Below are 23404 nucleotides of genomic sequence, written 5' to 3' on the forward strand. Positions count from 1 at the left end.
AATAGTCTGGGGTAGGGTTCGGAGGGAGCACTCTTTACCAATAATGTAACTATTTTCTTTTGGAATTCATTGTGAAAGCTTTTCTGCTTGAGTGTCCAGTTTACTTTTCAGTTATTTTCTAAGTTGAGATGGTTGTGGACAACAAGAATAAAATTCACTAGCAGGAACTCTAGGAAGGAGAAAGTTTTAAGAGACCGTTATGTAAAGATCTGACTGACCAGGAGTTTTGTTTGTTTAATTAGACCTAGCTTTAAGATTTAAAAATGCTAACCCCAAAAAAGGAAATACTGTAGAATTTAGATCCTCCTAATTCTTTAGTTACTTGAGCTTGAGGAAGAAGATGCAGGTTACCAGAGATGGAGAATCTTGGTTGCAAAAAATTATACATAGACATGACTATGTGGAGGACTAGATACCAGTTCTACAGTCCTTGCTGAAATGAACACACACTTCACTTGCAGAGACAAAAAAATATTTATTCCCTATCATTTAATTAAAGAACAGTATTATTAAACTAGACATTCTAAACTCCTTTGTGATTTACCAGAACCATCATCTGTGCTTAGAGGAATCCTGCAGTCCTCGATTACTGCTTTGGTAAGAACAAGCGTTACTACTTGACAGCGACAGCTAATCAATAAAACTACCCAGAAGGTAACAGGTGACACAATTCCACTTCAAACAACCTCTTCTCTTTCCCATACTAGATAATTTCTATCTCCCTAATTATCAGAACCACAGAGAGCCAAAGCACTGAGGAGTTGACTCATGCTTAGTAGTTCTCACTAAGCAACTGAAGAAGTAGTGTTGGTCCTTTACCCAATCCAAACCACCATCTTGTTATCCAGATGACTGCTCTCACCTCCCACTGTCTCTATCTGCTCTTATTACTGATTCTCCATTCTTCATTTACCAATGCAAGTCTAAATTACAAACCAAATCTTGTCAATTTCCTGTTAAAAATTATTTCAGTACTGTCCCATTGTTAGTGGAAAAAAGATCATCTTGCAGGGCTCAGGAGGCCCTGCCTGATCCTACCTTTTACCCTTGGCCTCCTGTTTTTAGACTCTCATCCTTTCTTCTAGATTCCACCCACACTGGTCTCTTCGGCTGTCGGAACTACCAAGTTTTCAGTGGTTTTGCCCATGTTGTTCTTTTGCCTGGTCCATCTGTACCCATCTCTTAGATCTCAGCTGAAATGTCCCTTCTTGAAAGACTGTCCCTGGAAAAAAAAAAAAAAAAAGAAAGACTGTCCCTGAACCTCCACCTAAAGGACATCAGTATCATACTTTACAGCTCACAAACTGTATTTTTGTGAATTATGTATTCTTGTAACACAGATTGTAAATTCCAATGAGGGTAGAGATGATGTCTTCCATGTGCTATTTCATTGCTAGCACCTATTTACAGTGTCTAGTATCCAGTAGGTGCACAATGGAAACTTATGGGCTGAATAAATTAGGAAATTGAAAGAACATTCATTAGCAGCTTAGTCTTAAAAGACTCTGAGTTCATTCATACCAGCACTAGCTGATAATTAGGCTTGTAGTTGGTAGTTAACCCTACGGGTTAGCAGAACACAAATTTAAGAACATTGGAAGTTTATGTGGAGGGGCTTGAATTCACCCATAATTAGCATTCTCTGGTTACTCTCTATGGGACCATCCCTTTCTGAGCATAACCACTGAACAAAACCACCCTACATGCACTCATATATACACATTCAAGGCAAAGTTCTTGCCAACTCTACTAGGCTTGTGCCCTTTCTTTAGCAACACTTTAATAAACTTTTTGTCTCCCATGCAATGATCAGACCCTCCCCTGCTCCCAACACTTGAGTTCCTCAACCCTTCATCTCAGCATTTCTCCTGGACACAGAAGTCCGTCCTCAACTGTGGCAAAGATAAATTCTCTATTTGAATCTAAATTTAGGACATCTGGGGGTGACTGGGTGGCTCAGTTGGTTAAGTGTGTGCCTTCAGCCAGGTCATGATCCCAGGGTCCTGGATGAACAGAGCCCTCTCCTGCCTACCTCGGTGCTTGTACTCTGTGAAATAAATAAAATCTTAAATAGATAAATTTAGAACATCTGTGCAGGCCCCACAGTCACTGGTATGTTAAAGAACTTGGTTGAGAACCACTGACCTTGACCTATGCTGCTTTTACCACAAATCAGTGATAAATAACCTCTCTTCCTATATGTGAACATCCCAGTGAAAAGCCTAGATCTGCTCCTATACCAGACTTAAAACTCCTTGTTTTGTGCCAACAGGAAGGGTGAAATGGTCTGGAGCCAATACCACAATACCAGATCAATTTGTCTTAAAAGTTCACTAATTAAAAAGCTAATCCACCAAATGTAATGGAGTGGTCCCAGGACAGAATTGCTTTTCTTAAGATTTTATTTATTCATGAGAGACACAGAGAGGCAGAGACATAGGCAGAGGCAGGCTCCATGCAGGAAGCCGAATGTGGGACTCGATCCCGGAACCCCAGGATCACACCCTGAGCCAAAGGCAGACACTCAACCTCTGAGCCACCCAGGCATCCCCCCAGGACAGAATTAAAACTAGTTTTCCTAGTAAGGCTGGATAATCAGGGTTATGAAGAGACAATTCCATTTACACAGTTGGTCATTAAAAACTTCCTACAAAGTGAGACATTTTATATGCAAGCCAACTTGTGGGAAATAGAGACAAGAGTCTGGGACCGGACAAGATGTTTTTAGTCACTGACCACAATGACCATCTTCTACAGCCAGCAACTAACAGCTATGAAAGACCAAGCCTTCATGCCAGTGGTTAAAAAGAAATCTTTATTTTACAAAATTAAAAACATAAATAATATTTACAAGCATCTTAAATACCAGCTTATAATACTTGACATTTTTGAATCATTTGAAATTGAGTTTTCCATAAGCTTTTAAAATGTAAGAGTAATCATTCACTTCAGTGAGTTACCAGTTTTCATTTCCACCATTTCAAAGGAGTTTTTGGTTTTTCTAAATTGTCCATATTGTAGTCATTCAAAAAACAATACAATGTACTTTTTAAATGACTAGTTTAAAAAAAAAATCAGTCCTGAGCTTCCTACCCCAGTTGTGGGATATTACTCCAAGAGAACTAACCAATTTCCTTACTGCCCTGTTTACATGTACCACTATTAACTTTTTAAAGACTCACATTCCTGGTACTCATATAATCAGTCTCCCTAACTTCTCCTCAGGTTTGCTGAAAGGAAAAGCAGGGAGAACAAAGAGATGTGGGAAAACACAGATGACCATCTGAAATCACATTACTGAAAATATAAGACTTATGGTCCAAAATTCTGATCTTATTTTCATCCAGGAACAAATCCAGGATATTTTATTATATTAAAACTTAAAATGATTTCAAATGATAGACATTTACCAAATTTCAGTGGCACAATGGAACACAGACTTAAAGAAGCGTAAAGTGGTTAACTTAATATCCATTCTGGAGTTCCTCACGAATAAAGGGTAGACAGATTCAGGCGAATTTTATCTTTAATAAAAGTTTTCATTATCTGGTCTTCAAAATTTCAGCAGAGTAATTCATTTCCACATGATAGCACATAATGAAAAAGTAACAAAGTGTGAGAAAAACAAATGTTCTAGAAAAGAGTCAAAAAAAAAAAAAAACACAGAAAAGAAGGAAAAGACATCTATAACTCACTTCACAAAAACACCATTTTGTTCCACTTTCCCTGGAAGCCCTCAGCTCAGCTGAGAATCACATCAAAAAGTCTTCCTCCTCAGAGATTAGTAACTGATTCAAAAGAAGATGACAACAGGTAAGAGTTATGTTTTTTTTACTAGTTTGTTTCTGACTTGTCCTGGATATTTAAAAAAGTGTCAAATGAGCCATGGATGCTGGTGGCAGGAAGCAACTGGAGAGAGGCTTGGGGATGAGGAATAGGGAAGACTTTGTTTACAAATTCAGAGTAAACTCCCCTCTTCTGGATCTAAAATAAAGACATCTTTTGTCTTCAATACAACAAAAGTCTTTCTGTCAACGGAGATGGTAGGTACAGTCTGCTCAAAAGAAGCATTTTCTCCTGGGGAGGAAGGTAAGTACACAGACAGCATATAAGCACCACTCTGGGATCAGGCCCGCCCGGCAGAGCCTCGCCGCCATCACTGCTGCATGTTGTTGATGATAGCCAGGATGCTCATCTTCTCCTGGGCAGAGTCCACATCCTCATTCTGCTTCTGGGCCACTCCTGTGCCTAGGCCATAGAGCCGCCCACAGTACTTGGCATCATCAATACTGTCCTCAAAAAACAACTGCAGGATAGGACAGAGAACCCATGGTGAGAATTATGCCAAGAGTCATGCCAAGGCTCAACACTAGTCCATCAGCACCTCCCAGCTGTCTTCAAGCCCTGAAAATCTACCCAACTAGAAAGTTAACTTCATAAAGGCTCCAAATCTCTCCTATACATAAGCTCTCCTTTCTGAACAGACTTCTACTCTCCATGAGTTCTTTTACTGCCAGGATCTGGGTGGTGCTGCAGCTGTTTATAACAGCCACCTCCACCTCCTCTCTTCTCTTTAACAAGCACTGCAGTGGTTAAGAGCCTGGGTCTCATTGTGTGACCTTCACTGCTCTTCCAGCCATAGTTCCCTATCTATAATACGGATGCTATAATAGTAGGCTGTTACAAGTGAGATACTGGATATTACACACTTCAGCAGGGTATCACAACCCTGGCCCTACTGGGCAGGATAATTCCTTGTTGGGGGGCATGTAGGGGAGCTGTCCAGTGTACTATGTAGTACTGTAGAATGTTTAACGGTGTCCCTGGCCAGTAGTGGGCCTCCCCTCTGCTGCTCCAGATTGTGACAACCAAAAAACGTCTCCAGACATCGCCAAAGGAACCTCGGGGAAGCATGATGCCACCAGCTTTGTTCTTTCTCAAGACTGTTTTCGCTATTTGATGTCTTTTGTGGTTCCACACAAATTTTAAGATTATTTGTTCTATTTCTGAAAAATGCCACTGAAGTTTTGACAGAGATTGCAATGAATCTGCAGACTGCTTTGAACAGCATGAGCGTTTTAAGAATATGAATTCTTGGGCAGCCCTGGTGGCTCAGCGGGTTAGCGCCGCCTTCAGCCCAGGATGTGATCCTGGAGACCCGGGATCAAGGCCCACATCAGGTTCCCTGCATGGAGCCTGCTTCTCCCTCTGCCTGTGTCTCTGCCTCTCTCTCTGTGTCTTCCATGAATAAATAAATAAAATCTTTAAAAAAAAAAAAAAAAAAAAAAGAATATGAATTCTTCTAATCCATGAGCACCATATATCTTTCCATTTATTTGTGCTTTCTTCAAATTCTTTCATCAATACCTTATAGTTTTCAGGATATAGGTCTTTTACCTCCTTGGTTAAATTTATTCCTAGGCAGTTTATTTTTTTTGATGCAGTTGTAAATGGGATTGTTTCTTAATTTCTTTCTGATAGTTCATTATTAATATACAAAAACACAAGGTATTTATATATTGATTTTGTATCCTGAAATTTTACTGAATTCATTTCTTAGTTCTAAGAGCTTTTTGGTGGGCTTTTTAGAGCTTTCTATGTATATTATCATGTCATCTGAAAATAGTGACAGTTTTACTTCCTCCATTCCAATTTGGATCCCTTGTATTCCTTTTTCTTGCCTAATTACTCTGGCTAGGACCTCCAACACTATGTTGAATAAAAGTGGCAAGAGTGGGCATGCTTGTGTTGTTGCTGATCTTACAGGAAAACTTTTCAGCTTATCACCGTTGAGTATGTTAGCTGCCAGACATTTGACAATTCACAGATCTTAAGCATAAAATAAGTGAGTGTTCAAACAAATGTGTTCATATTAGAGAAACCAGAAGGAAAGCAAGAATGAGAACTGCTAAGAACACCAAGTACATGTCTAGACTTGTGTGTGCTGAGGAGCCTTCATTTCAGGATGTGTCTTTGCCTCTCAAACTACATTTAAAGTACTGAACATCAAAACAAACAAAACAACTGCTTTCAAAGTGATCACCAATTTCCATCAGAACTATAAATTTTCAACATATCTCAGCCCACATAGATAACCCACCTCCCTCCTTACCTCTTTCATTCTGAAGAATGCCATTCCTGTCAGCAGCGAGTCTGAGCCTGCCTGGTGCTGCCTTCCAATTCTCTGCAAATCCAATTGATCAGCAACTTCCTGAAGACCACCCTGCAGATATAAAGAAAACAAAGATAATATTTCAGACCCACCACTCCTCTACTAGAGTAAACTAAGTCCACTTTTTAGTTTAATTCTTTCAGTGAAGACACGTGGGAACCAGTCATTTACTAAGGTCTTATCCTAGCAATATCCCCTTATTAGCCCTCCAAACAATATACGGATATATATCACTTTTCACTCTTTTCTTTTATATACCATTAATTGTGTCAGACCTCTGCCCTATTTTAAAGTCTGTTTTAAAACAAAACTGAGGAAATAGTAAACTACTAATGCAATTCTAGACAGAAAATTTCATGTCAACAATCTATGAGGGTGCTAAATTCTCAAACGATCTGGGTTAAGAACCCCTCTAAGAAAAAAAAAAAAAAAAAAGAACCCCTCTGAGAGGCTGGTACACTACAGACCCCATCCCTAACAAACTGTATACATGCCTCACGTTGCCAACTGTTTCACTCATTTTGTGGGCCCTAAAAATGAAGAACGCCTCCCTCAGGATAAGAAAGGCAGAAGGCCCAGATTAAAGCCATTCACCACACAAATCCCTGTGCCAATCAGTTCTATATACATCTTCTCCAGCACAATGTTGGCACCTAGCAGGCATTGAAGAATGCCTAAGTAGCAACAAATAAAAAATAATTTTATTTCCAAAAATAGTGATAAAGCAAAATACAAGTTGATCTTTTTGTTGTTGTTATCAATATTAAGAAAAATATTGTGTACCTTAAGATTTTTGCAACTCTTCATCAGGTATTTCACATCATAAATGGATGGGAAAAAAAGGTTCAGAATATGAAAGAATTCATGTTCTTCTTCTGGCAAACGAGAATCCGTAAGTAACTTTACCATGTAGCCAAAATCATAGCCACTACAGGAGAGAATGAGGCAACATGGTAAAAAAAAAAGCAGCAGTTACCAGGCCCCAGAGAGTTCAACTGCTTCACTTCTCAAAACTTAATGATGCCACACCATGTGAGTAACTTTGTCTTCCAAACTAGTTTATCCTACTGTAATCTGAAGTTTCCCTTAAACAAAACCAGACTAATAAGAGAGACAAATAAGAGAACCCAAGGGGTTACAAATGTGGGTTTTATTCATCATAAACTTCAGGCCAGACATTTAAAGGACAAGAAAAAGATGATCAAGTGCTTTGATCCCCCACCCCATCCTCCATCTTTCCACTTGGAATGTACCCACTGATAACCAAATGACAGAGCCTACCACTGTGTGAAACAAACAAGAATGAGCTCCAAAGTATTTTTTGAAAAACAAACATGGGCAAGTTACCATTTGAACTTCATAACTGTTTCATAATTGACCAAAAGAAGAGAGCCAAAAGGACTGCAGAAATAACAGAAGAATGTAATTCCCTGCTCCCAAAGCAAGAGAAATACACATTTTCTGGGACTAACCTATGAAATGAAAGCCATTTGACGTTGTCACAGAGAACCACCCCTGATGTCATAAGCAGCTCTGCAAAGTGCAATGTGTCAATTCCTTCCTCTTCATGCTTCTGAAATTGCAGTCCTGAGTTAGCAAGGAGATCTATGGAATCCTGGGAGTACATGTCCTCTCTAAAAAAGAAGGTATTCACTTCTTAGCTGATGGATAATCTAAGAGTAGTGGGTAGCAATATTAACATCACCTTATTAATGAACAAGTATTATTGAAATGAAGGGACCAATTCATTTTTTCCAGTATTCAGCAAGCATTCAAAATAAATAATCTTATCTCTGTGGCAGATGGAAAAGTGAGACTTGCCCTCACAAAATAAGTTTCTTAATCATAAAAGATGAACATTTCCTCCACTGCTTACAAAAAAACAGAATCAACCAATACAAAAATATGTAAAATAGTGACTCCTGGGTGGCTCAGTGGTTCGGACCAGGGCGTGATCCTGGATCAAGTCCCACATCAGGCTTCCTGCATGGAGCCTGCTTCTCCCTCTGCCTATGTCTGCACCCTCCCCCCTCTCTGTCTCTCATGAGTAAATAAATATAGAAAATCTTTAAAAAATATATGTAAAATACTAGAAAATTTTTTTAAATGTTCTTAGTAATATAGTTACATCATAGAAATAACTGTTAACTCAGTTTATAGATCCTTGAAGACTGTTTTCTCTACCTATACATACACACCTTCATCCCTACATCTACACAGCACAGCACAGCCCATCTTTCCAGACCAATGCTCATAGATAGACAACATCCTTTGCAACTCTGGCATAATATTCTACTGCAAAGATACATCCATCAATTTAAACAGAAGAATATTTATAATACTATATATCACAAAAGGAGAGAAATAAATTATGTAACTCCTTTTCCACTAGATTTCACTGTTTTTTTTTTCCCCTTCATTTGTTTTTCACATAAACTTAGGAAAGATAAGTAGGAAAAAAAGAAAACAAACACAATCTTAAGTGTTTTCTTACTAAATTAAAACCAGTGTTGAATCACATTGTTTTGTTTCACCTAAAACAAGCACTATCTTAAGCACATACATAACTCTACAATAAAAACAATCTTTATTTTCTTTTGTGTATTAATTACCATCAAGGTATAAATAACAGGTTTTGGCAATGGAGTAAAAAAAAAAAATGCTGTTAAAGGAAAGATCCAGATCATCTCCCCAAATTATTTCTGAACCTCAAAGAAATTTCCAATGTACATGAACAATCAAATTGTGGCCCAATAAGAAATACACTAAAACTACCTCATACAAAATTCAAAATGACAGTCTACCCTAAATTTTCCCCTTAAAAAATTACATCATTCTGGGATGCCTGGGAGGCTGTCAGGTAAGCCTCCAACTCTTCATTTTGGCTCAGGTCATGATGTGAGTGAGCCCCACATCAGGCTCTGCACTGGACAAATAGACTGCTTAAGATTCCCTCTTTCCCTCTCCCTCTGCCCCTCCCTAACCCTCCCCTGTGTGCACATGTATGTGTGCATGCATGCTCTCTCTCTTAAATAAAAAAACAATTACATCATCCTCAAAAAAATTAAAAACAGAACTACCAAATGATCCAGCAATCTCACTTCTGGATATATATCCAGAAGAATTAAAAGCATGGTTGTGAAGATGTTTGCACATCCATGTTAGTAGCAATACTACTCCCAACAGTCAAGAGATGGAAACAACTTACATGTCCATCAATGGATGAAGAGATAAACAAAATGTGCTCTAAATATACAATGAAATATTTATTATTCAGTCCTAAAAAGGAAGGGAATCCTGCAACATGCTACAACATGGATGAACTTTAAGGATATCATGCTAAGTGAAATACGCCAGCCACAAAGCAACAAATACTGTATGATTCCATTTATAAGAGGTATCTAAAACAGTCAAATTCACAGAAATAGAAAGTAGTATTATGGTGGTTCACTAAGATCTGGGGAAGAAGCAAAAGAAGAGTTGTTTAATGGGTACAGAGTGTCAGATTTGCAAGATGAGAAAGTTCTGGAGGTCTGCTTTACAACAATGCAAACATTTTTCTTTTAAGACTTTATTTATTTATTCATGAAAGATGGGGGGGGGGGGGTTGGAGGGGAGGCAGAGAGAACAGGTTTCCCGTGAATCAGGGAGCCCGACGTGGCACTCAATCCCAGGACCCCAGGATCACAACCCCAGCCAAAGGCTCAGTTTTAAATACTGAGCCACCTCAGCACTCTATATTTAACACAACTGAACTGCATGGGGATCCCTGGGTGGCTCAGCGGTTTAGCGCCTGCCTTGGGCCCAGGGTGTGATCCTGGAGACCCGGGATTCAGTCCCACATCGGGCTCCCTGCACGAAGCCTGCTTCTCCATCTGCCTGTGTCTCTACCTCTCCCTGTGTCTCTCTCATGAATAAATAAATGAAATCTTAAAAAAAAAAAAAAAAAAAAAAACGCACAACTGAACTGCAGACTTAAAAATGGTTGAGATGGTAAATTTTACATGTTTTCTACACCATTTTAAACATCAAAATTCGCCCACTATCAAATAGGCTTCAGTTTCAACTACTTTTAATTAACATCTACTCCTTATTTCCTTATTTCTTCTATGATGAAATACTGTTTTTTAGATAAGGAAACTGAATTACAGAAGGTAAAATTACCTACTCCAAATCACCTAGATGAAAAAGGGCAGAACTGCAATTCATCTCCTAAGTGGACAAAAACTTTACTTTTTCATTTTAAACAGCCTTTCTAAACTATAATTCACACACTAAACATTTACTCATTTAAAGTATACACTTCAGGAGCACCTTGGGGGCTGTCAGTTAAGTGACCAACTCTTGATTTCCACTTGGTTCATGATCTCAGGGTCATGAGATGCATCTGGCTGTCTACCTTCCGCATGGAATCTGCGTCTCTCCCTTCCCTCTTCCTCTGCCCCTCCACCTTCCACCCCCCCCACCACCACACACACACTCTCTCAAATAATTTTTTGAATTCTTAAAAATATACAATTCAATCACTTTTAGTATTTTCAGAGTTGTGCAACCACCACCACAGCCAATTACAAACCATTTTATCACTTCAAAAAGAAAACCTATATCCATAATGCAATCACTCCCCACTATACCCCATAATCTCAACAGCGCCCTGAACAACAACTAAGCTATTCTGACTCTATAAACTTGCCTATTTTGAACATTTCATATAAACAGAATCCTACAGTACATGGTCTTCTGTGTCTGGCTTCTTTCCCTTAGCATGTTTTCAAAGCACATCAATGTACAACATATATTAGTGCTCCTTTCCTTTTTACTGTCCAATAACATTCCAATAATATTGCATGGATATACCATATTTATTTTATCCAATCACCAGTTCACAGACATTTGGATTGTTTCCCCTTTGGGGCCTTTACAAATAATGCTGTTACAAACATTCACATACAAGTTTTTATATGGATATTATGTTTTCATTTCTCTAGGGCATATGCCTAGAAGTGGAATTGCTGGGTCATATGGTAACTCTACGTTTAACCTTTTGAGAAACTGCCTGTTTTCCAAAGAGGCTATACCATTTTACTTTTCCAATAGCAATGTATGAGGGTTCTAATTTCTCCACCCTTGCCAACATTTGTTCTTGTATCTTTTTTATTATAGCCACCTAGTTGGTATAAAGTAGCATCTCACTGTAGTTTTGATTTGCATTTCCCTCATGACTAATAATGGTGACCATCTTTCCCTAAGTTTATTAGCCATATCTGTATCTTCTTCGGAGAAATGTCTTCAGCTCTGATGCCCATTTTCAACTGGGTTTTTTTTTTTTTTTACTATTGACCTGTAAGAGTTCTTTAAGAGGGACTTTACTATCTGAGATCCTTATTTCATTCTCTATTTTATTACTGTGTCCAACCCTTACCTGGTTTTCAAAACTTTATATTAATAAAATCAGTTAGAAATCAGTCTGCACAAAGGTAGCAGATCTAAGAATAATACTGAGAAATGTCTCAGATACTTACGTAAGGTTAAATTTGAAGTTGAACTGCCAAGTATTGATTCCAGAAGGATATTCTCCCTTTTCGTTTGTGAATGTAAGGCCCAGCTGGATAATTTTTAAAAGGTCAACATTGCACCGTAAAAGCTGATACTGGTAATCTATGGAACTACGAAATTCACCAATTGGTCGTACCACAACACCTGGAAATTCTGTGTCCTAGAAAAGGAAAAGGTCTCTCATCATAAGGTTTCACAAAACAGAGGATGCTGAAATGATCATTCATTAATAAAAATTTTCTTAATTTATGTAAGTTACATGACAAGACCCAAGCTTAGGCGCAAAAATCTTTATTAAAATACTGATCTCAGGGCACCTGGGTGGTTCAGTCGGTTAAGTGTCTGCCTTCAGCTCAGGTCATGATCCCAGGGTCCCAGGATCACCTAGCCCCACATCAGGCTCCCCACTCAACAAAGAGTTTGCCTCTCCTCCTCCCTCTACCTGCCATTCTGCCTACTTGTGCACTTTCTCTCTGATAAATAAAATCTTCTAAAAACAAATACTGATCTCATTGATGTCTATACAAGGAGTACTACAATAATGAAGTTTTGCATAGCAACTTGGAGATCACAGGCAGGATCTAAGAGTAAGAGTAGCTAACTACAGATCAATTAAGAATGCTCTAGGGCGGGATCCCTGGGTAGCGCAGCGGTTTGGTGCCTGCCTTTGGCCCAGGGCGCGATCCTGGAGACCCGGGATCGAATCCCACATCGGGCTCCCGGTGCATGGAGCCTGCTTCTCCCTCTGCCTGTGTCTCTGCGCCTCTCTCTCTCTCTGTGACTATCATAAATAAATAAAAATTTAAAAAAAAAAAAAAAAAAGAATGCTCTAGGGCAGCCCAGGTGGCTCAGTGGTTTGGCCCCTGCCTTCGGCCCAGGGTGTGATCCTAGAGACCCAGGATTGAGTCCCACATCAGGCTCCCTGCGTGGAGCCTGCTTTTCCCTCTGCCTGTGTCTCTGCCTCTCTCTCTCTCTCTGTCTCTCTCATGAATAAATAAAGAAAATCTTTTAAAAAAAAAAAAAAAAAGAATGCTCTAGGTGCACCTACAGTGAATTTAAAAAGTCTTGGTTGAGAACAATGCATAATTAAAATACAAATAGAGTGAAATTAAACAGCCATTCAGAAAAAAACAATAGTTACATTTACCTTGGGTAAAAAGCCTGGAACAAGATCACAGACAGTTTTAAATACAAAGCTAAAGACTTAATGCTTATGAATAATGGAGACTAGAGCAAACTAGATGGTGTATGCCTCCTCTAGAAGAGGCTCTTAATACCATGACACATATCTGCCTCTCTGGCCACTCAATGTCAGGCAGGAATGTGGATCCTTTAATGCCAGATCTTCCCTTTTTTTTTCCAGAGATGCCAGAAATCTGGATCTTTAAAAGAGATCTCTTGGGACACCCGGGTGGCTCAGCGGTTGAGCACCTGCCTTCGGACCAGGCCCAGGGCATGATCCTGGAGTCCCAGGATCCAGTCCCACATCCCACATCGGGCTCCCTGCGGGGAGCCTGCTTCTCCTTCTGCCTATGTCTCTACCTCTCTCTCTCTCTCTATCTGTATCTCTCATGAATAAATAAAATCTTTTTTAAAAATTTAAAAATTAAAAAAATAAACCTCTTAATTTCTACACGCTGATAAATAATTTTTAAAAACCATTTATAAACACTGTCAAATTCACCATATCTGTGGAATAGATGTGCCTGATGGGCTGATATAACTCCTGCCTTAAACACTATTAAACACAAAATAACATTACAAAAAAATCTAAGACACTAGAGGTTACATCCTTCTCAGACACACTGGCTACCTTGATGTTTCATAAAAGCATTACAACCTTCCACCAAGTTGAATTTACCATGGCTTTAGTGTTATCCTTTCTTTCAAAATCTCACATTGAACATTCCCTAAGTCCATAGCAGAAGGTTGAGTCAAACAGAGTTGAGCTCTTTACCATGGCAATATAACTGTAACTGAGCACAATTTCTCGGATCTTCCTCATCTCTTCTTCTAGATTGCTGGCCCAGACTTCACAGATAACTTGGCTATTCTCCACAAGTGCTGCAGGCATCTTGAAGAAACTTCAGCCTCTTTCAGCTGACTCTGTTAGAGGGCAAGTCAATGCTTGATCTGATCTAGATTCAGAAACATATTTTGAAATCACATAAATGTACACACTTGCATAATGTCAACAAAACAAAGATATCAAAAAAATTACTTTATCAGTTTAAGCTAAAACATTAAGACTATTACACTTACATTCATTCTCCATTTTATACAGTGGGGAAACCTGCCTTTGTCAAGACAGAGATACACACACACACACACACACACACACACACACACACACAATTCGTTAACCCTAAGAAACTAAAATTTTACTTCAGAAATCTGAAGAAACTGGGGTTCCTGGCTGGCTCAGTTGGTACACATATGACTCCTGATCTCAGGGTTATAAGTTTGAGATCCATGTTGGGTGTAGAGAGTACTTAAAAACAAAATCTTTAATGGAGTGCCTGGGTGGCTCAATCAATTAAAAGTCTGCCTTCAGCTCAGGTCAGGATCCCAGGGTCCTAGGAACAACCCACAATTGCTCCCTGCTCAGCAGGGGTCTCCTTTTCCCTCTGCGCTCCTCCTATTTGTGTTCTCTCTCCCTCTCAAATAAATAATATCTTTAAAGAAAAAAAAAAAAAGAAAGAAACCTTTGCCCAAGCTGCCCATTAGCACAAAAGTGAAAGTACTACCCTAAACCAGTATTTGAGCCCTTTTCAGACTACCTAAAGACTAAAATATGTCCCAGTAACCACAAATATTCCCTTATCTGTGACTTTCACATCACCTTCCCCAGACTAAATCATGGAAACATTTTTAAAGGAATCACTTTAGCCAGTTTAAATGTACCTGGATCTCTGAAAGCCTGAAAGAATGCAGATCTGAACTTTCACACATTAAGTTTTAACAACTATAGAGTGAATACAGTCATGGGACTCCTCCCTCTGCCCCTATAAAAGGGGAAATTCTTTTTCTCTATAGTCCAAAAGTCATATATAACTAGAAGCAACTAACTAACTTAATATAGTGCCTCGTTAGATTTGTACAAATACATCATGAAGTGATGCTAATTTGGACCTTTAACCACCACAATGAAAATAAGAATTGGGATTATTAATGTCTACTTTTAAACACATAATAATACAAAGAAACTAAGCAATTCAACAATAGGAATAGAGAAAATGGCAAGTATAAATAATTCAACCAGACAGCATGAGATATAGTACATATTCTGGGAAGAATTGTGGAGGGGAACAGTATTCTTCAAGATAAAACTCATCATGATTCAGCTGCAGAGTAATGTTTTTATTATAATAATGAGATGCTTAGTTATAAAAAGACCAAAAGGAGCTTATCATAATAGCCTTTATTTAAAAAGGGGACCCTACCACATGGATCAACACAGTATAAGAGTGGCTCTATTATATAGATATATATTTAGAGGAAAATTCCTAGAAACAGTAAAATGAATCTTCGCTTCCTACTTTCAAGATAGGCAGATACAAAAATAAGAATCTAGATCAAAACAAAATTGTCGCTCTCAAATGTCATTTCTCTGAGAAACTTCTCAGAAACTGATTTGTTGGTTTGTCGGCAAACCTGAAAGATTCCATTTATTCAAGGTACCCTACACTTCAACAGACATTTCTCTGAAATTATAATAGACTGACTATAATTACTCTAAAATTTAGGTAGACTGTGGTAACTTCCTAACAAATTATGGGTGGACAGTTCTTCAAGGCAGAAACCATTTCTTCTTGTTTCAGTCTTGTACATGACGAGCATGAATTCAATGAACAAATAAAGAACATCCAAAAGGAGAAGTTCAAAATGAGTGTGGAGTGAATTCCACAATACGACCATAATTAAGCAAATGTTAGGACTCTGATTAGATTCTAAACTGTGTTTAAGGTTTTCCCCTGAAAAAACAGCACAAAGCCATTTCTATGTCCATTAATGTTAAATCAGTACCACTTCACTTCCTCATTTTCCTAACTTAAACAATACACTTCCTTTTTGGTGTCATTTCAAACACAACCATAAACTACTTTAGGGGAAGTGGTTATGACTGTGAAGACATTTCCATAAAAGCAGCAGCAAAAGGGACCCAAGCAAAAAACATGCCTTTGGTCTGCATGCAGAAAAGAACAGGTTTATAAAGAAGACAAATTAGGTATTTACACTAAACCCTAGAACCAGGCTCCCCAGCTAAGCTTTTAAGGTTGTGTCAAAAGAACTCAGGAAACAATCTGAAGAGGCTCCCTCCGGTCAAAGAAAAGGTAACATAAACACCATTATGAATATTCACTACAATGTCTTCAAATTTCCTAAGACAGTTCACAATGAACTCATTGATTTAAACCTAAGAAAATAAACTTTCTTGGTTACCAATGGAGAATCCTAGTTAATTTATTTTTTAAAATATGTATCTTGTCTTTCCTATATAAAATGTACTAAAGAGTTGAGGGAAAGTTACTTTTAATAGAAGTTACAAAGCTAACAAATCTGGAATGATAGAGTATTACTGTTTTGTAGCTCCTAAAGAATTCATAGATCTGGGAAATAATCATAATGGCATCTATATGGAATATCCAGAAAAGGTAAATTTATAAAGGCAGAAAGCAGACTATAACAGTGGGATGGGCATGGGAATTAATTATAAATAGCAAGAGGTATCTTATTGAGGTGATGGAAAGGTTACCAAACTCAACTACCTGATGACTACACAACTCTGTGAATTTACTAAAAACTGCTGAACTCTACATTAAAATGGCTTTTACATTAAAATACTTATTACATTAAAATAAGTTTTTGGGCACCTGGGTGGCTCAGTGGTTGAGCATCTGCCTTTGCCTCAGGTCGTGATCCCAGGATCCTGGGATGGAGTCCAGAATCTGGCTCCCTACAGGGAGCCTGCTTCTCCCTCTGCCTAAGTCCCTGCCTCTCTCTGTGTGTCTCTCATGAATAAATAAAATCTTTTTTAAAATAAATAAATAAAATAAATTATTTTAAAAATGGATGTTTTATAGTACCTAAACTATACTTCAATAAAGTTGTTGGGATCCCTGAGTGGCGCAGCGGTTTGGCGCCTGCCTTTGGCCCAGGGCGTGATCCTGGAGACTCGGGATCGAATCCCACATCGGGCTCCCGGTGCTTGGAGCCTGCTTCTCCCTCTGCCTGTGTCTCTGCCTCTCTCTCTCTCTCCATGTGACTATCATGAATAAATAAATTTTAAAAAAAGAAAAAAAAATGTAAAAAAAATAAATAAAATAAAATAAAGTTGTTAAAGTATCACAATGGCTGTAATAACCACAAAAAGAGACAATCAGGTATTATGTGCCTCCTGACAGAATACATTACCACTATGAATAATTACTTTTGCCAAAAAAAAAAAAAAAAATTAACTTGAGGGACAAGTGGATGGCTCAGTCAGCTAAGCGTCCCACTCTTGCTTTCCGTTTAGGTCATGATCTCAGGATCCTGGGATCCAACCCAGCAGCAGGATCCATGCTCAGTGGGAGTCGGCTTGGGAGTCTCAGCCTCTCCCTCTGTCCACTCTCCCGCCCCTTCACACTGTGTGTGCCTGCTTGCTCTCTCTAAAATAAATGTATTAAAAAAAAAATCTAACTTGAATCTGGCCAAACCTCTAGACCAATTTACAGGAAATAAAGAGGACAGAGGAACATGTTAAATGACACCACAGAAAAACAATCCGCAAAATCCACAAACTACTGTGGGAAACTACAGAACAACCCAGCTTCTTCAATAAATTGCAATAAATAAAAGTAAAAGACTCTCAAGAGACATATCAACCAATCAAAATTTATAGACCTTAATTAGATCTTTAAACAAACGGTTAGAAAAAATTTTTTTAAACTAGACAAAGCCTAAACATGGCTGGTTTGGGGTTTTTTTTTGTTTTGGTTTGGTTGTTTTGTTTTGTTTTGTTTTTGCTTTTTTTAGGCGTTATATTGTCATGTTTTTTTAAAAAAGAGTCCTTATCTTTTAGAGATAATTTGAAATAGATATAGGTAACATGATAAAAAAATGTGGGGTTCTGCTTCAAAGTTAACAGTGGAGAAACCTCTTAACAACTTTGTACAGGTATCCGCTACATTTTACAGATAACAACACTGAAATTCAGAGACGTTAATTTTATTTTTTTTAAAGATTTTATTTATTCATAAAAGACACAGAGAGAGAAACAGAGACGTAGGCAGTGGGAGAATCAATCCCAGCACCCTGGGATCACAACCTGATACAAAGGCAGACACACTCAACCACTAAGCCACTCAGGTGCCCCAGACATTAGTTGTAAAAGACACTATCATGAATTCGATTTCAAAAAAAAAAATTTTTAAAGCTAAGCCACTTTCAAAAAGCTAGCCATTGTTACACATATCTGATAAATGCAGAACACAAGTGCAGACCACTTGCAAAAATATATAAGATGTCCTCACACCAAACCCTTATCTAGGAACGCTGGGGAAATAGCTTCCAAATCCCAAAATGTAGTGCCACTCAAAAATCCAAACAGAACTGCATCATGCACAGTTAGCCTAGCATAAATTACCGAATATGCTACTCAAAGAGAAGGGAAATAACAATAAATGATGCCAGCAGTGTTGCCTGTAGCTTTCCACTCAGTGAGCACATGCTCCAGATGGGAATCACACACACACTGTTCTGTTTGGTTGGTCTTCCTCCTTTTAAGCCTCTCATTGCCAGCAGGGCACAGGACACCTCACAGTGTGGATGGACTCTATCCCATTCAAATATGTTTATTTGTGCAACACAGGCCCCAAAGGTAAGCTAATTACTTTGTCTGGGTTGCAATCAGACAGACAGCAACAAGTTTTGAAAGCTGAAGGAAAAACTGTGCTAGATTTACTGAGACACAGAATGGCCATCTACAGCTTTGCACCTTCCTAAGAAATTTTTAGGGATAACTATGATCACATGCAAAGTTTCCCTCACAGGCTGACTTTAAAACTTGACTCCCACTTGAGCTACTACCCTCTATGGGAATCTGACTACCACCTAAGCTACTCCACTCTCTATGAAAGCAAAATACCAGCACGGATACCTGCTGTGTCCCAGTACTGGATTGTCCCAGAAGGAAAGGTCACACACAGGAATTACTGAGGTCCTTGCCTTGTGCTCATCTGCAGTAAAGTCTGCACAGATCATTCTTGCTGACCTACAGTGTAAACTTCTCCAAAACAAAGCTCCTGGGGATCCCTGGGTGGCGCAGCCGTTTGGCGCCTGCCTTTGGCCCAGGGCGCGATCCTGGAGATCCGGGATCGAATCCCATATCAGGCTCCCGGTGCATGGAGCCTGCTTCTCCCTCTGCCTGTGTCTCTGCCTCTCTCTCTCTGTGTGACTATCATAAGTAAATAAATAAAAAAGAAAAAAAAAAAAAAAAAAAAACAAAGCTCCTATTTACCCAGGAAAGCTCTAAAGAGCAACGGCGAATAAAGCCACCCGAAGACTTTCCCTGCCACCAATCCAGAGGGTTAGGTCTTGCTGAGGAAAAGAACGTTTGGTGTTACCGGTTTTGTTTTGTTTAAGCCCAAGTGTGCAAGGAGACAATAAACACCACTTCCCCGTTCTAGAGAACTGAACAAAGGCTTTGCCCGCGCAGGGATAAGATGGAAAAGGAAGTGGGAGCAAGTTAGAAGAAATGGCAGCTGCCTGGAAGAGGGTCCTCTCTCCTCCACACGGCCGCGGGGGCCCTCACCGTCCTCCATCACCCCTGCCCCCAAAACAGTGTCCGAGCACAACTACCCCGGACTGGACCGCAGTTCAACCAGTTCTTAAAACCAGCCATGCGGTCCAGGCCTCCAGAGCAAGAGCTATGGTTCATACCCAGAACGGCAAAGAAAAGTTGTGGAGCCAAGAAGTGGGAGGCCCGCAAGGCTCCAAACTCAGGTCCTCTTCCTTACACAGGCTCCCATCAGCATTCTCTCCCCGTCTGGATCCCTCTCCATCCCCAAACAACACTCATCCCGCCCCTTCCCTGGTACCCACCTCCCCCCCACCCCCCGCCCCCCGCCCCAAAGCAAAGGGATTAAAATTACAGGCTTTCAGGCCAGAAAGACCTACGTTCGAACTCGGGCCACCAGCTAGCTGTGTGGCTTTGCATAAGGCACTAAACCTCTCTGGTGCCTCAGTTTTCCTATCTTGTAAAATGGGCTTAATAATATACGCCTCGAAGGACTGTAGCAGAGGTTAACAGAATGAAGCAAGGGAGGTGCTCTGTAACGTCCTGGCACATATCACTAGAATATTATCACTGCGTGGCAGTGGCTGGGACTGTTACCATTATCCGATGGGCCTCGTTCCCTTTTCACACCCCCTGCCCCTCACTCACGCCCCCAGCCCTCTTCCTCCCCCAGGTCCTCGATGGCCTCCCTCACCTCACGCTCCTCTCTGGTAAGCGCGAGCCCGCTTACCCTGAGCAGCTGGGCCCGCGAAGCGCGGGCTGGCGGGCTGGCGGGCAGAGTCCCCCGGGAGCGGCGGCGGCGGCGGCGGCGGCCCCTGACCCGGCGCTCTCCTCCTGCCCCGGATCTGCTCCGGGAACCGAGCGGGCCAATGAGAGGGGCTCCTTCGGGCCCAGAGCGGCCTTACGCACGGCCCACCTAAAACGCCAGGCCGGACCACTCTACCCACTGGATCCTCCCGACTCGCCTGCTCCCTTAGCGTCACTGCAGACGCGCGCGGGCGCGCGCCTGGTCGTGCCTGCCCCTCCCCTTCTGCGCGCCCCGGCGCCTCCGTGCGTGTCCGCCCAGCCCGGGGGCAATGCGCAGGCGCGAGACGAAGAGGGCGCCCCGAAGACAGCGGGGCGGGGTGGCCTCGCGGGACGCATGCGGAACACGACCGTGCCGGGCCTGAAACGTCGGTAGCGCCGGCTCAGTTCGATTAGCGAGCACCACAGCGTCTCGGCTCTCCTTCCGCGCGCCCGGGGAGGGGCGTGGCCTAGGACGGGCGCCCGCCCGGGGGGCGTGGCCTCCGGATCAAATCTCCAAATGGCAACGCCGCCTCCGCTCTGCTTTGATAGACGCTTAAAATCGTTGGCCCGAGCGAGCTTTGAGGGGAGGCTGGCGGGGGCCGATGCTGCCCCCTGGACCCCTCACAGCCCCATCTCTCGGCTTCCCTCCCGGGCGGCACCCAGACCGAGGCCAGGTGACGTCGGGCCCGGCCCGCCTCGCCCCTCCCAGCCCCGAGTCGGCGAGCCGCGTCGCTATAGCAACCGGCCAGCCGGGCCCGCTCGGGTCACACTAAGGCTGGGCTCCGCGAGGGGGAGCGGCCGGCGTCCCCCGCCCTCCGAGGAGCCCCGCGACGGCGGACGCGAGGCCGGCTCCGCAGTTCTCCCGGCGGGAGCTGCTCGAGCCTCCACCTGCCTCCTGATCTTCTGGATGCTGCTCGGGGAGGGCCGCCTGCAAACGCCTGTCGTCGCGGCCTCCGGCCTCGGGGGAGACAAAGCGCTGGCTCCGGCGCCCCCCCCCCCGTCACCGCGAGCCGCCCTCGCCTCTCCCGCAGCAACTCCACCCTGTCTGCCCCTGAGGCGGGTGCGGACGGCCCACAGCTGGGCTCTAGCCACAGAAGGCAGCAGATTTACTCCCAAGTCACTGGGCCTTCTTGCGTTTCACCGTTTCCTCCTAAGAGGATTCTTCAAAATCCTGCTTCCATTTCCGAGGCTCCAGGCCGATCAGCCGTCAGCGGCAGTTTCAAACTGGATTCCCAGAAGTCCTTCTCCCGGGGAGGTGAACTCCCACCCCTAGTCCCCAGGGGAGAGCATCAAATGCACTTTCTGAACCCCGCCCTTCTCCCCCCGCCCCCCCATGAGTGTCTATCTCCGTTTCTGTCCCATAGGGATGTAACTGTCTCATAAGGCTGCTGCTGTATTAATAAATGGAAAAACCACCCCGCAGTGAGGGAGGAAAAAAACAGATCTATTCAATAAACAACTGTTTCTGGCCTGTCTCTGTTGTTATCTCTGAGCTCTTCATTGTTTGTCAGCTCCCGTGCAGGCTTAACAATCAGTCCGTTGAGCAGTACTGGCAAGGAGAAAGCAGGCACGACATTCCCACACCCCACCATCTCGTGGGTTTCTAGTGTCCTTTGGCCCGTTTGTAATTACAGTCAGGAGAGGACAGCCCAATGAGGAGCTAGTCACATGAGGAGCAGCCTCCACAATCCTTTCTTGGACTTTTGTTTTTTCCTGCAGCGCTGGGCTTGGTGAGCCCTGAAACAATCAAACAGGAAACACACCGACTCCATCTCCCCAACCCCCAGCCCTCACCCAGAACTGAGTGTTCATTTCTCAGGTTATTGAAGAGAAATGAAAAACATGCAGATGGCTTGTCCTTCGGGAGGCATTGGAGTGTTTGTTGGAAATAATGGAGTTTATGCTGCACTTTTTTGTAATTTTGCTATTGCAAAATTAGAACAATGATGTTAAATCACTAATTCTCAATGAGGAGAACCCAAACCAATGAGAAGGTAGTTGGATAAAAATATATTCAGTAATATAATTTACCATTTGAAGGGAAAAAAAACCCTATTTTTGGACTACAAACTATAGAAAGTAAGGCTTGAACAAATCTCAGCTAGAAGAGTACAGGTTGAATAGATTGAAACACTGGCTGTAAAATGGGTCTCCTTAAGAAGCAGACAGAGTGAAATCCTTGGCCAGCCAAGCCTTTGTTGTTCTTAAGTCTAAATACTAAATCTAATGGGATGCATTTCTTAAAGTATGTAGGAAGATAACATTTTAAATATATACAGGGATATATATATATATATTTGAACAATGCAGGGGTTAGGGGCCTCCACTCCCTGCACAGTTGAAAATTCATGTATAACTTTTTATTCCACAAAAAATTAATAGTCCACTGTTAACCAGGAGCTTTGATGATAAGATAAACAACCAACTAACACATAATCTTATATATTATATGTATTATATACTGTATTCTTACAATAAAGTAAGCTAGAAAAAAATGTTAAGAAAATCATAAGGAAAATACATTTGTAGTACTGTACCATATGAAAAAAAAAAATCACATATAAGTGGACCCACACAATTCAAACTCATGTTGTTTCAAGGTCAACTGTTTTTGGGTTGAAATATTTTGAAAATGGAAAAGAAGGTAAATGTCTCCAGGTTAGTTCCACTATAAACACCTTCTAAACTCAAGTCTCAAAAACCTTTATACCTGTTATAGAGTGCTGATATACCTAGATGCCTGTCAGTTGATTCCATTGTTAAAAGCCACCAACACACACCAAGCTTAGCCAAGTTCTGACGCTTTGTATAATGTCTTTTAGGAGATTATACATTTACCTTTAAATTCAAATGAAGAATACCCCCAGCTGGCTTTTCTCCTTGGTACAGATGGGGTTAACTCCCTGCTTTTGAAGTGTGTTGTCCTTACTTTGTTTACATAATAGAAAACCCTCCTGACTCTTGGAAATTATCAAGATCATCAGACTTCCCCTAAATATAAAGCAAATGTCATATTTCATGACTAAGCATTTTATATTGCTTTGATATTTCGATTTCAACCTAAAAAAAAAAAAAACTGTTCTTTGATGAGATTAGACATCAGAGATCAG

The 23404-nt window shown here is 41.2% G+C and overlaps 1 protein-coding gene across 5 annotated transcripts; it reads right to left on the reverse strand.

The window, feature by feature from the left end:
* Nucleotides 1–455: 455 nt before the first annotated feature.
* Nucleotides 456–21894, reverse strand: CNOT8 (CCR4-NOT transcription complex subunit 8). 5 transcript variants are annotated; one of them, XM_049109217.1, is made up of 7 exons: nt 20239–20533; nt 13686–13866; nt 11695–11888; nt 7645–7806; nt 6956–7100; nt 6113–6223; nt 456–1222 (listed from the first exon to the last, which is right to left on the reverse strand). In XM_049109217.1, the coding sequence occupies exons 2-7, from the start codon at nt 13800–13802 to the stop codon at nt 1190–1192; spliced, it is 762 nt and encodes a 253-aa protein (XP_048965174.1). In that variant the 5' UTR covers nt 13803–13866; nt 20239–20533; the 3' UTR covers nt 456–1189. The 5 variants fall into 5 exon arrangements, with proteins under 5 accessions (XP_048965174.1, XP_025291273.1, XP_025291272.1 ...); XM_025435488.3 differs by lacking the exons at nt 456–1222; nt 20239–20533 and adding exons at nt 2793–4306; nt 21765–21894; XM_025435487.3 differs by lacking the exon at nt 456–1222 and adding an exon at nt 2793–4306.
* Between the last annotated feature and the right edge of the window lie 1510 nt (nt 21895–23404).

The sequence above is a fragment of the Canis lupus genome, chromosome 4, assembly GCF_003254725.2.
Source record: "Canis lupus dingo isolate Sandy chromosome 4, ASM325472v2, whole genome shotgun sequence".
Lineage (NCBI taxonomy): Eukaryota > Metazoa > Chordata > Mammalia > Carnivora > Canidae > Canis > Canis lupus.